We start from the raw sequence: 16,645 nt of genomic DNA, 5'->3' as shown, positions 1-16,645 counted from the left end.
CTTTGGACCTCTGACCAGCAGTCCTTCTTTGTCTAGGTGAGTTCTCTCCCCTGTTGGTTTGGGCTCAGAAGTGGTTTGACCCGTAGAACCAGACAGTTGGAGCCCATCTCCTGAATGTGGTTCTGAAGCTGTTCCTCCTCCTGGTTCCAGTCTTCCTGCAGGTTCTGGAATCCTTTAGATGATCCTCTGAAGTCCACGTCGTCTCTTCAGCGGCTGCATCTCCTCCAGAACATTTTCTCGTTCTGTGGTTCTGCTCGGACACGGCGCTCTGGGAACCGCCTCCTTAGAGAGGAACTTTAGTGGTTTAGCCAGACTCTGGGGGGGTCAGTGAAGGTCTGATAGAACCATCCAGAACCAGACTGAACCAGTTGAAGGACATGAGGGGAACCTGCAGCTGCTTTGATGATCAGTTGGTGAAACTGTTTCAAACATTCATGTCCTGCAGAATTTAGACAGATTCTCCACAGTTTTCTGGTTCTGAAATCTGGTTCTGTGGGTTTAGGAGCTGAAAGTCCAATTGATGTAAAAAAAAAAGAAATCAATCAGACAGTGACCCGGATGACAGCTGGATGTTATTATGGAATGATGGAAATGAAAACACTTTCATCTGGATGTCTGCAGAAACACTGAATAGAAATATGATTCTATTCCAGATACGTTTAGAAAAGTGACTAAAAAGACTAATTGAAGAATTTATTTGAAATTTAGATTTATTGTATTTAACACACAAAAACACAAGATTTTAAATCAAACAAAAACATTTAGACATTTTAAACAAATTCAAGAAAATTACAAAAATAAAAAAGTGAAAATTATCTTAAAGTTTCTGAAACCAAAAGAGATTCTCTGTTCAGAATTGATGCTCTGTGGTTCCAGATGTGATGATGTCATCATCGTCTTCAGCCAATCCCTGCTCAGCATGTGAGTGCTGGGTCATCACCATGGAGACAGACGGGTCACTTCCTGCAGACAGAACAGTTTAGAAACTGAAGATGATTGATCAAATGTGATTGATTGATTTCTGTTACCTGAGGCTCTTTGTGGACATAAAGACACCAGAAGGAGAGTGGAGATGAAGAACGGACTGATCACCAGCAGGTGGAGCAGGACTCTGAATTCAAGACCTAATGCAGGGGGCGGGGCTCCTGTTGTGGGCGGGGCTCCTGTGGTCCTGGGTCTTTCTGCAGACAGAATCCCACCTGGTCTGGTGACTGCATGGAGGAAATCCATGGTGAGATGACAGTGAAGCTCCTCACCTGAGACAGAGATCCAGCTGGATGGAGACTCTCCATGAGCGCTGATGTGACACTTGTAGAGACCTTCATCAGACCTGGAAACATGCTGGAGGGTCATGTGACCTGTAGGCTCAGTCCTGATGAGGGAGCCATCTTTATAGAAAGCAGCTGAGGGCTTGGAGGGAGGGGTCTGTGATTGACAGCTCAGAGTGAGGTCATGACCCTCCATCACAGGGAGGACAGGACTCTGCAGGATCACTGATCCACCTCAACACAGAGACAAAGCATTTCATCCATCTGCACACAGCTGCAGCAACACTAACTCCACAGTCTGATCTTACCAGAGACACTGATGTTCACGCTGATGCTGGAGGCTCCTCCCCCTCTGGACTCACACCAGTACAAACCACTGTCTGCTGGATAGATGTAGCTGATCCTGCAGGACAAACCATCTGCTGATCCCCACTCAGATCCACACAGAGTCCTGGTTTCATGTGAGGTGTTTCTCCTCAGAGTCCATCCTGCAGAGCTGTGGTCCTCACACTTCAGAGTCACTGATTCTCTTTCAAAGAACTGAGATCTGCTGGGACTCACAGTCAGACCAACTGCAACAACAAAGTAAAGACACACAGAGTGTTGCTGCTGTCAGAGGCTTTCTTGGACACAAAGACAGAGAGTGGGACTGACTGAGGAAGTGGACTAACTTTGGTTGGTTGTGCAGCACAGCAGGGAGCTCAGAGCTGCAGAGAAATGACACTCAGCTTAGTTGGAGCTTTGATGAAGGCTCTGCTGTGGGAAGCAGCATCTGTCAACGTTTCCACACCAACACACATCCAGCAGACGGGACTCACCCAGCAGCATCTGGACAGATGTTCCCTCCATTCTGCAGCTGCAGGACATCAGACCAACAGCAGTTGGACAGACACCAAAGTCTGATTCTTCTGTTAGGATGATCGTCTGTGTGACGGTTCACTTTTCTCTGAAGCATCAACCAGGAAACTCAGACAGGAAGAGACGTGACAAACCACAAACACAGTGGTCACAGGAGAAAAAAACTGTTGTCTTCACATGAAAGAGTTTTCATGAAGTGTCAGAACTATGATGGCACCTCTGAGGTTGGTTGTCATGACGACTACGACCAAACCTGGTTTGTTGATTTGCGTGGGTGTGGGGTCTTTGTATGTTTCTTACTTTCATACATCCACACTGGTGTCTTCATGAATGTCCATCACTACATAGTACAGTCTCATTGGGTCCACCAAGCTCCCAGCTTTTTCTGTCTTTCTTCCTGGACTCTCTGGCATCTTTGAAGGAAATTATCCTGAGTCAGTAACAAGTTGAGGCTGATCACACTGGTTTCTTGATGTAGTATCTGCTCACCAACGTCTAGTCATTGCAAAACTGATGACATCACAGCAGGGGTCAAGAACCAGAAGGACATGTAGGACGGCAACCTTCTGCATTTCACCGAGACATGCCACTGAACCACGTCATCCACCTGGTAGAGTTTATCCAGATTGATCACATTGTCAACATAATGGAGATGGTCTGATGGTCAACAACCAGTGGTGCTACACCGTGACCATTGTTCCCCTCTCACGCTCTTGCATTCCAAATCTTGAACTTCAGGCCTTCAAATGAAGCCCCTTTTATCCCTCTGCCATCCATGTCATCACAGTCAGTGAGGATTTTATTCCACCTCAAGACACAGACTCAACTACTGAAATCTACATGAGACACTAAAGATCCACCAATCACAGCACCAGGACGCCACGCTCATTGTTTGAAGGACTAGAACAGTTTCAAGCAACAACTGCTGAATCTCCACCACTTGCCCCGGTAGGGGTGAAAGGACACTGAATAACTGGTACATGTCATTTGAAAACAGCTACAAGGCTCAGTCCTAACCACCATTTGGAAAGTTGGACCATGATGCCATTTTCCTTCTGCTTGTAGTCCTCTGAAACAGGAAGCCACGATACAGAAGGAGGTTGTAACCTGGCCACGCTGAAGATGATGGACAATACAGACAGGGACATGTTCTGGTACAACTTTGTGATGTCAACATGTTTGAGGAAATGGTCATGGGGCTTTAAGGTAAACAAATGGATGATAAAGAACAGAAAACCACCATCAAGATACACTATATTACCAAAAGTATTGGCTCATTCATCCAGATGATCAGAATCAGGTGTCCTGATCACCTGGTCTGGTCACAGGTGTATAAAATCATCACTCAGACATGCAGACTGTTTTACAAACATTTTTGAAAGAATGGTCTGCTCTCAGGAGCTCAATGAATTCCAGAATGGAACTGTCATAGGATGCCATCTGTACAACAAATCCAATCATGAAATGTCTCTGAGCTCCCTGCTGTGCTGCACAACCAACCAAAGTTAGTCCACTTCCTCAGTCAGTCGGACTCTCTCTATTTGTGTCCAAGAAAGCGTCTGTGTCAGAACTCAGAGCCCCCCTCTGGTCACCTGTGGGAGCAGTCTCCAGAGTACTGAATGCACTTCATCTTGTCACAATGCCTCTGTCAGTCACCTCCCCCCTCCCTGCGCTCCTGCTCTGCTGGTTGAAACCAGCTGACCTTCATCTCCTCATCTTCCTGGCAGCCTACTTAAGGGAGCTCCACACCAGTATCCAGCGCCAGTTTGTTATACTCACTCCCGTGCTTAAGTCTGGCCTTTAGTCTTTGCTACGTTATCTAGTCCCTGTTACTTACCACATCTTGTACTCAACCTCAGGTTCCTATCCTCTGGTCTCGCTGGTTCCTCTTCATCCAGAGCTCCACGCCTCGCTCCAAGCTGGTTCCGCCGTCCTCGACATCCACGCCTCGCTCCAAGCTGGTTCCACTGTCCTCAGCGCCCACGCCTCGCTCCACACTGATTACGCCGTCTTCGCCGTCCACGCCTCGCTCCCCCCGGATCCGCCGCGTTTACGCTCCGCTCCTCTCTGGTCCCGCTGTCCTCAGCGCCTCGTCCAGCCCTCGCCGCCAACAGCTCCAAGGTCATCAGGATCATTCCACGGAGGACCTACTTACCACGCTCTCCAAGAAACTGTATACATCCCTCGGAAAGAAATAAACCTTTTCCAAGTACTTCCTTGTTGCGAGTTTACTTCCAGGTTCCAGCTACTGGGTCTGTCATGTCTTTCGACACCATGGCACATCTCCCAGCAACCCCAGCTTGCCATTTCTGAGTGATGCACACCTGACTCCCATTTGCCAAATCAGTCACAGTCTACATAAACACTGCACTGAGCCTCACTAAGTGATAAGTATTGTTTCTGCCACTCTGTCTTCCTTACTGAGCGTTGTATGTGGATCTTCTGTTTCCTGACCCTGTTTGCTTGCCGCCTGCCTGACTCTCTCCTGGACCCTGACTACGCCTGTCTCTCCTCTGATGATCTCATGCCTGTTATTGACTGCTGCCTGCCTGACCCTGATTTAGCTTTGTGGACTTTTAGCTGAGCTACTAAACCTTCTGCATTCGGATCCAGCCGTCTGCCTGTTCTTGTGACAGAGTACTTTGGCAAACATGGATCCAGCAGAAGGAGTTCCTAGCCCGATGACCCTTGTATTGTTTGCTACTTTTTTTGCTGGAGCACGGTCACCAGCTCCATCATCTAACCTCTGCAATCAAAGCCATTATGTCGCCCCTGCAAATCAACCCGCCTGTCAGCAATGCATCCGCCACAACTTCCCGGTCGTGTATTCTTCTTTAACAACTGTCAAAGGCGGGGCATCTAGAACAACTCACACAGGGAGCGAGAATGGCACTTCCGGACAAATTCAATGGGGCCCCCAAGAAATGTGTGGGTTCCTTATGCAGTGTGGACTGTTTCAGATCCAACAATCAAGTCTCTATCCCTCAGAAGATGTCGCTAGCAGCTGGTGTTCTCCCCCCTGACTAGAGAAGCGCAAGAGTGCATAGCTGTGCTCTGAACTGGAGGATCATTACCTATGTTTAGGTATTGTAATAATTTCTTTGACTCCAGCGCAAGAATGGGAACGCTTTTTAGTGAGTTTTCTAGAGAAAAGAGTTAAATTGTGGTGTGTTAAACCGGTTAACATGTTAAATGATTTTGCAATTCTTTCTGGTCTGTTGTTAAATATGAAATCAATTTGCGTCATGGTTGAGTTAGTTATTCGTGTCCATGACATTTGCGGTGAAAGGGAGATTGTGAGGCCCAAACATTCCAACTGAATATGGTTTGACCATTGGAATTTATGGCACTGCGTTGTGCTTTTTTTGTAAATCAAGACTCCACCCCCCTTTTTAGATCCCTCCCTGTCTTTTGTGTTGTTGTTATAACCAGGAATATTCAGAGCTGCTGATGGGGAATTCCGATTGAGCCAGGATTCAGATAAACAGAGAAAGTCCAGGTTTGAGTCCAGTAACAGATGTTGTATTTGCTCAACTTTAGAAAGGAAGATTCTTATGTTCAGGTGTCCACCTAGAATCCCCTTTGGTATGGCTTTAGGGTCCCACACTATCCACAAATGATTGACAGTTTGAAACACTGCCCACTTCCTGTTCTTTGTAATCCCTGGGTTCAGCCGTTTTTTTGTTTACATTCTGCGTCACTATGGAGGTGCTGGAAGCGTACTCTTTTAACGTGGTCGTAGAAGTCTGGGCTCGTCAATCCAGCATACACCCCGGCCCCACTGAAACACCAGGTCCAGTCGATGGTCCTGCGAAGACGCCGCTCAGCTGGCTCGATCGAGGGTTTCCAGCAAAGACGCACCCCATACCAGCACTGTCACACACACCCTGCGTGTGCTGATCCACCACGGTACCAGCAAGGCTCCCCAGCACCCCATCCGCAGCAACACCAGGTGGTAGGACCATATCTGAAGCGCATGCAGGCCCGGGCATGGATGTATGTCTACAGATAATGTCATACAGACTGTCATGATAAGAGCATTAGTCCAATGTAGACGTAAAGTTGTCTTGGTGTTTTTCCGTTTTTTTTGGTAAATGGGTGGATAAACAAAAGTCATAGCCAGCAAATGCTTCCCATAGCCAATGCTTGGCTTGACAAAGTTGCTTGTGTCTTTGTCATTTCTGCTGAAATGCATCTTTACATGAATGAAAAGTTGTTGCTGAATCTTGTAAGCATTTTTAAGGTCTAAATTGGCTGTAAATGGTATAAACCTAATAAACAAGGTGTAAAGAAGTGTGAGCAAGTGGGACAGAGACTAACTGCATGACTGGGTGGTTTTTGCATTTATTTATTTATTTATTTTACTTGTTCTGTCCAACAGCTGAACAAACAGATCAGAGCTGAAGGTCTTTTGTGTTGGACAGGTTTTATTATCACTAAAAGAGGTTATAGAACTTCAGAAACCAGAGTGTAGATTTGTATAAACCCCTTTTTGTTTTATTATTTTCTATTTATTTGTTACATTTAGTGTGTGTGGGGAGGTAGAGGGGAAGAATGTGAGGGGGTGTGGGGGTGGAGGAAAATAAAAGGGAGAGGTGAGAAAGTGGGGGATACAAGCACTGATTTGGATAAGTTATTATTTGAAGCTGTAACAATTCTACCAGATCTGCTGGAAAGACAAATATTACATCATGTCGCTACTCAATTGCATGAGTTTTTAAATGCCCAAAAAATTTTAGAAAAATATCAGTCTGGTTTTAGGAAAAACCACAGTACAGAAACGGCTCTTTGAAAGATCGTTAATGATCTTAGATTAAACTATGACTCACAGAAACTTTCTGTTCTAGTGCTGCTGGATCTCAGTGCCGCTTTTGATACAGTAGATCACCAGATTTTATTAGACAGACTTAGGAGTCTAGTGGGCCTCTCTGGAAATGTTCTTAAGTGGTTTTACTCTTACCTTATAGATCGACACTTTTATGTAAGTATGGATACGTGCTCTTCAAGAATCCATGAAATAAGTTGTGGGGTTCCCCAAGGGTCGATTTTAGGGCCAATACTTTTTAATTTGTATATGTTGCCTCTTGGGGATGTCATCAGGAGACACGGCGTTGACTTTCACAGCTATGCTGATGATACACAGCTTTACATCGCCATGTCTCCTGATGACCATGAACCTATTAACCCTCTTTTAAACTGTATTTTAGATATAAAGCTGTGGATGGCAGAAAATTTCTTACAGCTCAACCAGGACAAAACTGAAGTTTTAATCATCCGTTCTGAAGACAAGAGAGAGCTGATTTTACCACATCTTCATAATTTTAAACCTTCTCCATGTGTGAGAAACCTGGGCGTACTTTTTGACTCTGAGCTAGATTTTATCCCACACATTAAAAATGTCGTTAAGACAGGTTTTTATCATCTCAAAAACATTGCCAGAGTCGCCCGTTCCTCTCTCTTGCCAGCACAGAGGTACTAATGCATGCTTTTATTTTTAGTCGTTTAGATTACTGTAATGCCCTGCTCTCTGGTTTACCCAAAAAGTCTATTGCAAATCTACAGCTATTGCAGAACTCAGGGGCACGAGTTCTGACGAGGACCAGAGGGTGGGAACACATTACACCGATTTTAAAGTCGCTGCATTGGCTCCCTGTGCGTTTCAGGGTTGATTTTAAAATTCTTTTAAATGTTTTTATTTAAATGATATTCTTTTAAAATATGAGCCCTCGCGGACCCTGAGGTCCTCCGGTGCTGGCCTCTTAGTTGTTCCTAAAGTGAGGACCAAGACACACGGTGAGGTTTCGTTCTGCCATTATGGTCCTCACCTGTGGAACAGCCTGCCGGAGAACCTCAGGGCCGCAGAGACTGTAGAACTTTTTAAGAAGAGGCTCAAGACCCACCTTTATAATTTAGCTTTTAGTTGATTTTAACTGCTAATTTACTCTATTAGTTTTATTATAGGCTATATTCTATACTATATTTCATTTCATTTTATGCATCTTATTCTCAGTTTTTTATTTATTTATTTTTTAACAAATCTTATAATTTTAGTATCTTATCATGATTTTAGCCCCAGTGTTTCTTGTGGGAGTCTTTTCTGCCAGGGTTGCCGGCTTGCCCGGTGGTTGTTGCTGCAGTTCTTGCCCTTGCTGGGGCGGCTGGGGTCTAACTTTGCAGCTTCACGGCTGTGAAGTGGACCCCAGTGTTGTCCCAGTCTGGGTTGGCGCTGTGGCGATGCTCCCATGGCCGGGCTGGCTCCTGGTATGAGGAGATTCCCAAATACCGTTTCCTCACAGCAGAGCCAAGCCTTACTTATTTGTTTGTTTGTTTGTTTGCTTGCTTATTTATTTATTCATTCATGTATTTATTTTAACTTGCATTGGTAGTCAACATTCATTGTCGTGGGTCATGTGTTTTAATGGAGGGGAGTGGGAAGGGTGTAGGGTGGGTTGGGTTTCTACTGTAATGTTGTGAGTTTTTTGTTTTTAATGTTAAAGCGCTTCGAGCTGCACGAAATGCATGATAAGCGCTATTGTTACGGGTCCCGGGTGCGGCGACCACAATAACAAAAAGAATTGTGTCTGTGAAAATATAAAACGAGTCTCAGAGCAGAAACGACACGAGCACTCTCTCATTCTCCAAATCACTTCTATTTAAATGTTTCAACACATTTACATTTTAAATTCAGTGCATGTAATTGTCCAATGTACAATCTGACCTCTAAATTAAGTCTAAATTAAATATCTGATGAATATCTCACATCAGTAATTACTCTGTTTTCAAATACCTTACATTTCCATTTCAAAACTAAACAAAAGAATTGCATAAGTTTAATTTACTTTAACTTCTGTAGTCAGCACAAAGGAAATACTTCTTTGTTTTGTTACTTTAGCATATTGTTGTAGCTTATAAACGCTGGACATTGCACCTTTAGAAATATGAACTTATAATAAAAATAAAAGAACAATAAATCTGTACACTTTTCATCATTTTTTTACAACTGTTACAAAAATCAAATGTTTCTGTTACTTTTAAACATGTTTAAAGTCACGTGAGGAATCTTAAACTATTAAAACATCCACAGTAATGGATCCAACTAGTTAGCATAGTTGCTATGGCAATACAGACTCATTTAGCGCGAGCTAACAACATCCTTGTGAAAACAAGCTAGCGCGATAACACCCGCTACTTCCGGTCCGGCTTTTCCCGCCGAAAAATGAATTAAACTTCTCCAGTTTACATCAAAATTACAAATTGAACAACACTGAAAATCATCTGGGAAGTAAACCAAAGCTTAGGGCTTTCATCTGCTGGGTTTAAACCACATACTAACCTGTGAAAATATAAAACGAGTCTCAGAGCAATAACGACACGAGCACTCTTTCATTCTCCAAATCACTTCTAACGGAGACAGGAAGTTGATCCGTCTTCAGCCACTTGGAGGCGCTGCCAGAGTGTCAAAGTCCTACCAGACTCATAATATAGTCCCTTTTTATTTTCATTTTCTTTTCCCACAGACTATTTTTAATAAATGCATTCAAGAATAATTATTTTAATTACTACAAAATAATAATAATGGCTTTTAATTTTTAAATAAATACCAAATGTGGATGCACATATTTGGGTGCACCACACTATTTTATAAATAAAGTTTGATTTGATTTGATCAATGGTGAAAATCTGACACGAAGATGAGTGGAAAATATCTATCCATCAATACACTGTAGGTTAGAAGGAGGGGTGAAGCAGACAGGGAGCAGTGTGCACGTGTGGGTGGAGACACATGCACGCTGCCAGAGTGAACCAGATCCTACCCAGCCAGACAAGGAGAGAGGGGAGAGACCCCCAGGCCAGGAGCGCCCCCGGTGTCATGACCCAAGCAGCCCTGGAGGGGGGGAGTAGGGAACGTCCACCCACCCAGCCAGGCGCAGAGAAGGCCCCCCTACAGGGGCCCCTCCGGTGCTTAGAGGCATAGGAGAACCCAGCGACCAGCCCCCAGGCCACAGGACAGTAGTGCTTAGCCGTACCAGTCGGCAAACATGGGGGCAACTGGACACCGAGATATGGGCCAAGGACGAGACCGGAGCAGAGAAGAGCAGAGAGAGACGCTCGCTCAAGGGGGCCCCTCCTTCCTGCTCTGCCTCATCTGCTTTGTGTGGTGAACACGCCATGGAGCCAGTTTCCTCATCTTCACTTCTGTGAAACAGCAATTTCCCCCCTCCCTTTTTTCTCTCTTGTTCTCTGAAGCTGCTTTCCCATTTTTCAAAACACTCTGGGAAAAGGTTCCCACCCGGCCAGGGGGGCGCTTGGACCTGTTCACCCTGGGAGCATGGAGCACACTCCGGGAACAACTGGGCCTGTACACACAGGGGACGCATTTGGACCGCCAGTTCTGCCATGCAGTCAACACGCAGGGGCAGTGCAGGCACCCTGCTATGGTATGTCCCAGCACATCAGAAGGCCAGCCAGAAGCGACACGACACGGACACGGGGAGGAGTGTGTGACGCTGAATACGCGCAGGGGCAGAGGAGGCAAAGGCACAACTCTGCCTCCCCTGTGAGTATGGGAAAGCGTAGCCACACTCCTCGGGATGGCCGCCATCAAATTTTGTAACGACCCAGGTGGTATGTGACTTTAGCCGAGCTGCTAATAAAGTGGCTTCATTGGAGAGCTGTCCATGCCTTATTCACCGCACGACCCCGGACAGCCTCAGAGAGGAAGGAATAGGCAGAGAAGCAAAGATTATCTCCATTTATTCAAACACACCACAAACAGCCAAACAGCATGGAGGTCACTTCTGCTTCCACCCCTCTCACTCATGGTTTTCACCCAGGATTCCCCACTTCCCATGAGTCCTACGGGCTGAAGGCGGGGCTAATCAAATCAAACTTTATTTATAAAATAGCGCTTCTCATGCATTTTGTGCAGCTCGAAGCGCTTTAACATTAAAAACAGAACACACAAAATATTATAGTAAAAACCCACCCTTCCCCCTCCCCTCCATTAAAACATATGACCCATGGCCCCCACGTACAAAGAATGATGACTATGTAGCTTAAATCAATCAATCAATAAGCAAACAAACAAACAACTAAGGCTTGGCTCTGCTGTGAGGAAACAGCATTTGGGAATCCTTTCACACCAGGAGCCAGCCTGGCCATGGGAGCATCGCCACAGCACCCACCCAAACCGGGACAGCAACGGGGTCCACTTCACAGCCGTGAGGCTGCAAAGTTAGACCCCAGCCACCCCAGCAGGGGGCAAGAACTGCAGCAACAGCCAACGACCAAGCCGGCAAGCCCTGGAGGAAAAGATCCCCACAAGAAACACTGGAGCTAAAATCATGATTAGATACTAAAATTAAAAACATAAGATGTATATAAAAACATCAAATTGAGAATAAGATGCATGAAAGGAAAATAAATACATAAAATAGCCTAAACTAAAACTAAAAGAATAAATTAGCAGTTAAAATCAACTAAAAGTTCAATTATAAAGGTGGATCTAGAGCCTCTTCCTAAAAACCTCTACAGTCTCTGCGGCCCTGAGGCTCTCCAGCAGGCTGTTCCACAGACGAGGACCATAATGGCAGAACGAAGCCCCACCATAAGTTCTGGTCCTCACCTTAGGGACAACTAAGAGGCCAGCACCAGAGGACCTCAAGGTCCGCGAGGGACTCATATTTTAGAAGAATATCATTTAAATAAGAAGGCCCAAGACCATAAAAACATTTATAAACCATTAAAAGAACTTTAAAATCAATCCTGAAATGTACAGGGCCGCTACACTGCCCCCACCTAAGAGGGTTAAGTGTCCCCACAACCCTCACATAGCTGAAGAGCCAAAACAACACAACACAAACAGCATAACACATGAACACACTGGCTGAAGACTCATGCTCACAATCCTGGGTTCCAACCACCAACATGAACAGTCTCCCTCCCTGCTAGCTGGGTTAGCACATCTGTTACTGACACAGTTCCGTGCCAGTATGTGCCCAGCCACCAGAATGAAGCACTGTCCTCACAGCAATGCCAACACCACCCTCAGGGTGCACGTCGCCTTGGGGGAGTAGACCCTCTCTGAGCGAAGAGCTGCACATCAGCAGCGAAGGTCCCCAGGCGCTCATCGTCATCTCTACGGCGATGAGACTCCAGCTGCTGTCGGTTCCATTCTGTCAAACCCTGCTCCTCAAAGTGTCGCGCTAATGCTGCTGTCCGCGCCGACAGGTCTCACAGCTCCGCAGAGGAGAGGTCCAGCAGTGCCTGGAGTGTAGCGCCCTCCAACACCAGGCCTGGGTGTGTAATAAGTCTCCTCGGGACTCCAGCCCTCATGGCCGGTGGCCAAGTTGACCTGAGCCAGATGTGGTTCCAGCGAACCAATTCTCCACACCCTTTACACTCTCTGCACAGGTGTCAGTTTATGCGTATATGTGACACACTGGGCATAACTCACGGGGCATAAAGGTTCTCCACTTTAGGTAAAATCCCCACCAGTCTCCTCAGCAGCTTCAAGCCTGTTTATGATAGGTTTGTTCTGTTTCTACCCTCCCTGTTTCCTTAATTACCCCCCCTCTGCACTCCTTTCCCTTTTTTCTTTTTTCACACACTATTCCCTTCCGCTCAGCTAAGCTGCCACATAACTCAGCCACTCTACAATAGTACTGATCTGTACAACACACTCAGACACTCAGCATGTCCAGCATTACATCACATGCACTGTACATTACACATAAAGCCTCATAGCAACATCAAGCACACCATTATGTGTACATATATACTCATTTTTGCCTCCATCAATAACATACAGTTTCTAGCATTCACCTCAACAGCAGCATGTCCACCATTCCCCCCTAGCCAGGACTCCTTCGAAAAAGAGATTCTTAATCTCAATGGGACAATTCCTGGGTAAATAAAGGTTAAATAAAAAAATAAAAAAAAGTCATAGATCCAGAAGGAAGATTTCTAATAGTCACTCTTTCCACTCAAAATATGCAGCTATGTTTAGCTAATGTGTACATGTAACGGGCGCGTATCTGTCTGGGTGCAATCCAGTTTGTAACGCGCGTCCGTTGACCCAATCGATCTGCGTTGTGTTCTTTTTTGTGTTGCTGGACAAATGAGGAGAGTCTGGACCCAAACATCTGCTGGTTGCTGCCCTTTTATTGATCACCACAGCGGGATCTGTACATCAAACAAAACAGATAACTTGGTGACATGTAGTTCTCTGGTTCAACACATCGGGTCGCAGTATCCTGTTGAACAGAAAACCGGGAAACTTTCCACATGTGTCTTCCACAAACTTATAACATATCTGCAAAGTTTGCAGTGGATTGAAATAACATTCACCATACAAAGTAACAATTTCACTTCACCACCATTTCTGTTGCATTTTCAGCAGTAAACAACAAAATAAATTCAAAATGAAAGCAGAGAACAAACGCATTACCTCCTCTCAGCTGTCTTCGCTCGAACTGAGAGAAAGGGGGGATGGCGCACAAAAACTAGAAAGTTCTCCTAAAGTGATAGTACAGATATTTGCACTCATGTCTCAAAAATATATACACATCCTGATTATAAATAATATGAACATTTCTTAAAATATATATAAAAAATTATCAGGATTTAGTTAAATTCAAAATAAATAATAATATAAATTAAACAGTTAGTTTACCCTTGTTACGTACCCCCCCAATGTAGATGACCCTAAATTCATTCATTCCTTCTTCTCTGCGCTATCTGAGCATCCAGACAAATGGCTAATTATTGTGTGTGACCTCAACATGTGTTTAGATCCAGAGATGGATAGGCTAAATAACACAGGAAATCTTAGAATCTGGCAATCCACAAACACTGTTAAACAGTACATGGAGGATTTTGGTCTTTGTGATGTTTGGCGTTTATTCCACCCCACAAAAAGAGCTTATACCTTTTTTTCCACAGTTTATCAATCATAATCCAGGCTAGATTATTTCTTGGTTAACAGCTCCTTGTTGAGCATAGCTACCGAAGCACAGATCCACCCCATTACTATCAGCGACCACGCACCAGTTACCCTGACTCTTAAAAACAAAACATCACCACCTTCATTAAGGAGCTGGAAGTTCAATACATCGTTGCTCAGAGACCCTAACTTTATAGATTTCTTTGCTAAAGAATGGTCCTCATATCTTCAAAATAATGACCACCCAGGTATTTCCTCGTGCCTTTTATGGGAGGCCGGGAAAGCAGTCATGAGAGGAAAAATAATCGCCTTCTCATCCCACAAAAAAAAGAAAAGAAAACTCTAAACTAGTGGATTTAGAGCAAAAAATCAGACTGTTAGAGGAAACCTACAGCAACTCTCCGGATGAACAAACTCTACAAAAAATAAGGAAAGTAAGAATTGAATTAAATGAAATAACTAATCAAAGAACACAGTTTTTATTACAGAGACTACGCTTGGAGAGGTTTGATCACAGTAATAAATCTGGGAAATATTTGGCAAATCAACTTAAAATAAACAAAGAGAAGACAACTATTTCATCAGTCATAGACCTAACAGGAAACGCAACACATGATCCAGCTGCAATAAATTCAGTTTTTAAAAACTTTTACCAATCTCTCTACTCATCCCAAATTGATCCTTCTGACAATGACATCAACAGTTTTCTCAATAGCATAGATTTGCCTAGACCAACAGAGGAACAAATCACAGCCCTGGAGTCCCCTTTTACTAAAGAAGAACTGCATAAAGCATTAACCAACATGCCTAGTAAAAAAGCCCCAGGACCAGACGGCTTCCCAGCAGAATTTTATAAAGAGTTTTGGCAAATCTTAGCTCCCATTTTTCTCAGAATGACAATAGAAATTAAGGACAACAATTATCTACCTCCAAATATGAATTCTGCTAATATAATCTTACTTCTGAAACCTGGGAAAGATCCCACATCACCATCCAGCTATCGACCCATATCACTGATTAATGCAGATCTTAAAATAATCTGCAAAGCTTTGGCGGGAAGGCTGGAGAAGGTAGTTCCCTCTCTAATACATCCTGACCAAACAGGTTTTATAAAGGGTAGACATTCATCTACCAACATGCGCAGATTAATCAACCTCATAGATTATACAACCATCAACAACCGTGAAGCAACCATTTTGTCACCGGACGCAGAAAAGGCATTTGATCGGGTCAACTGGAAATTTTTAATAGCCACCCTGAACAAATTTGGCTTTGGAAAATCATTTATTAACTGGATTAAAATACTATATGCCTCTCCTAATGCTCGTATTAGAACAAATGATCAAACATCTCCAAGCTTTAATTTACAAAGAGGAACCAGACAAGGCTGTCCACTATCTCCGTCTTTATTTGCACTATTTATTGAACCTCTAGCTGCTGCTATTAGGCAAAGTCGAGGCATTGAAGGCATTCAAACCAAAAACCTAGAACACAAAATAAGTCTTTATGCAGATGATTTTTTATTATTCACTCTAATTGGTCTAAAAGCACAATTCTGCCAATTAATGTCAACTATCTAACCTAATTATCCATTAAATTTCAAACAGGCAACATAAAGTACTTAGGTATAAATATCTCCTCTAGGCTTTCTGATCTACTCAAGCTAAACCACACCCAACTACTTAAAACAACCGAGGCTGATCTCACTAGATGGAAAACTCTACCCATTTCTCTAATCGGGAGAGTTGCAGCCATAAAAATGACGATTCTCCCCAAAATTAACTACCTATTTTCAATGATTCCTTCCAAACCTCCAACTACTTGGTTCAAATCATTAGACTCATTCATTTCCCAATACCTCTGGGAAGGTAAACCACCAAGGATCAGTTTAAAAACTATTAAAAAACCTAAAGATAGAGGAGGACTAGGCCTTCCAGACTTCCAGGACTACTACTCTGCAAACAGATTGTGTAATGTACAAAAATGGCTGAATCCTGATGTGCTAGATGAATCCTGGCTAGACATAGAACAAAATCTCTGTGATAACCTAGATATTTCTAATTTACCTTTCTTCAGTTCTAAAATTAAACAACACAAATGCTTCAGAAGTTTAAACATCAGCTCATCGTTAACAGCCTGGTGAGATTTTCTTAAAAAAAACAACCTCACATTATTTCCATGTAAACTTACCCCCATTTGGAACAACCCTGACATTTTGATTAACAAAAACACGATTAATTTTGCTTCATGGAAGAACAAAGGAATCCAGCAGTAAGGGGGTGCCTTTTGGGTGCAGGGTAGGCAGTACGGCTGACCGGGAACAGCAGCCGGGTGCCGTGCTGGGTGGCTGGTCGCCGTGGCGGGGCCGGGGGGGCTGCAGTGGTGGTCAGGCGTGCACCGCTGGGGGGTCAGTCAGCCGGAGTGGGTTACTGCGTGGCAACGGGGGTGGGGGGCAACCAGAAGATTGTGAGTGTGTGTGCGAGAGTGCATGGGTGGGACAACTGTGGGTGCACGGTGATCTCTGGCTTGCTCGGGTCGGGTGCCGGGGCTGGCTTGCAGGGATGGGGCGCCGGCT

At 44.4% G+C, this 16,645-nt stretch overlaps 1 protein-coding gene across 7 annotated transcripts; it reads right to left on the bottom strand.

Moving 5' to 3' along the window:
* Positions 1-692: 692 nt before the first annotated feature.
* On the bottom strand, positions 693-13,593 carry LOC110014094 (sialoadhesin). 7 transcript variants are annotated; one of them, XM_023965915.1, is made up of 8 exons: positions 13,576-13,593; positions 2,616-2,733; positions 2,427-2,539; positions 2,087-2,214; positions 1,940-1,975; positions 1,577-1,840; positions 1,029-1,502; positions 735-963 (listed from the first exon to the last, which is right to left on the bottom strand). In XM_023965915.1, the coding sequence occupies exons 4-8, from the start codon at positions 2,133-2,135 to the stop codon at positions 851-853; spliced, it is 936 nt and encodes a 311-aa protein (XP_023821683.1). In that variant the 5' UTR covers positions 2,136-2,214; positions 2,427-2,539; positions 2,616-2,733; positions 13,576-13,593; the 3' UTR covers positions 735-850. The 7 variants fall into 7 exon arrangements, with proteins under 7 accessions (XP_023821682.1, XP_023821681.1, XP_023821678.1 ...); XM_023965914.1 differs by lacking the exon at positions 13,576-13,593 and having other exon boundaries at positions 693-963; positions 1,029-1,181; positions 1,257-1,502; positions 1,923-1,975; positions 2,087-3,423; XM_023965913.1 differs by lacking the exon at positions 13,576-13,593 and having other exon boundaries at positions 733-963; positions 1,923-1,975; positions 2,427-3,425.
* Positions 13,594-16,645: the final 3,052 nt, after the last annotated feature.

Source organism: Oryzias latipes, chromosome 18 (assembly GCF_002234675.1).
Source record: "Oryzias latipes chromosome 18, ASM223467v1".
NCBI classification, from domain to species: domain Eukaryota; kingdom Metazoa; phylum Chordata; class Actinopteri; order Beloniformes; family Adrianichthyidae; genus Oryzias; species Oryzias latipes.
The sequence above is the reverse complement of the archived record's forward strand: the minus strand, read 5'-3'. Positions and strand labels throughout refer to the sequence as shown.

What these genes read in the sequence shown, in the direction of transcription:
- LOC110014094 (XM_023965910.1), bottom strand. Translation starts at nt 2,223, where the DNA reads ATGCTTCAGAGAAAAGTGAACCGTCACACAGACGATCATCCTAACAGA. An exon ending in ATCTGTCCAGATGCTGCTGG is followed by an intron (nt 1,976 to 2,086) that starts GTGAGTCCCGTC and finishes ATTTCTCTGCAG; the next exon opens with CTCTGAGCTCCCTGCTGTGC. An exon ending in CGTGAACATCAGTGTCTCTG is followed by an intron (nt 1,503 to 1,576) that starts GTAAGATCAGAC and finishes CTCTGTGTTGAG; the next exon opens with GTGGATCAGTGATCCTGCAG.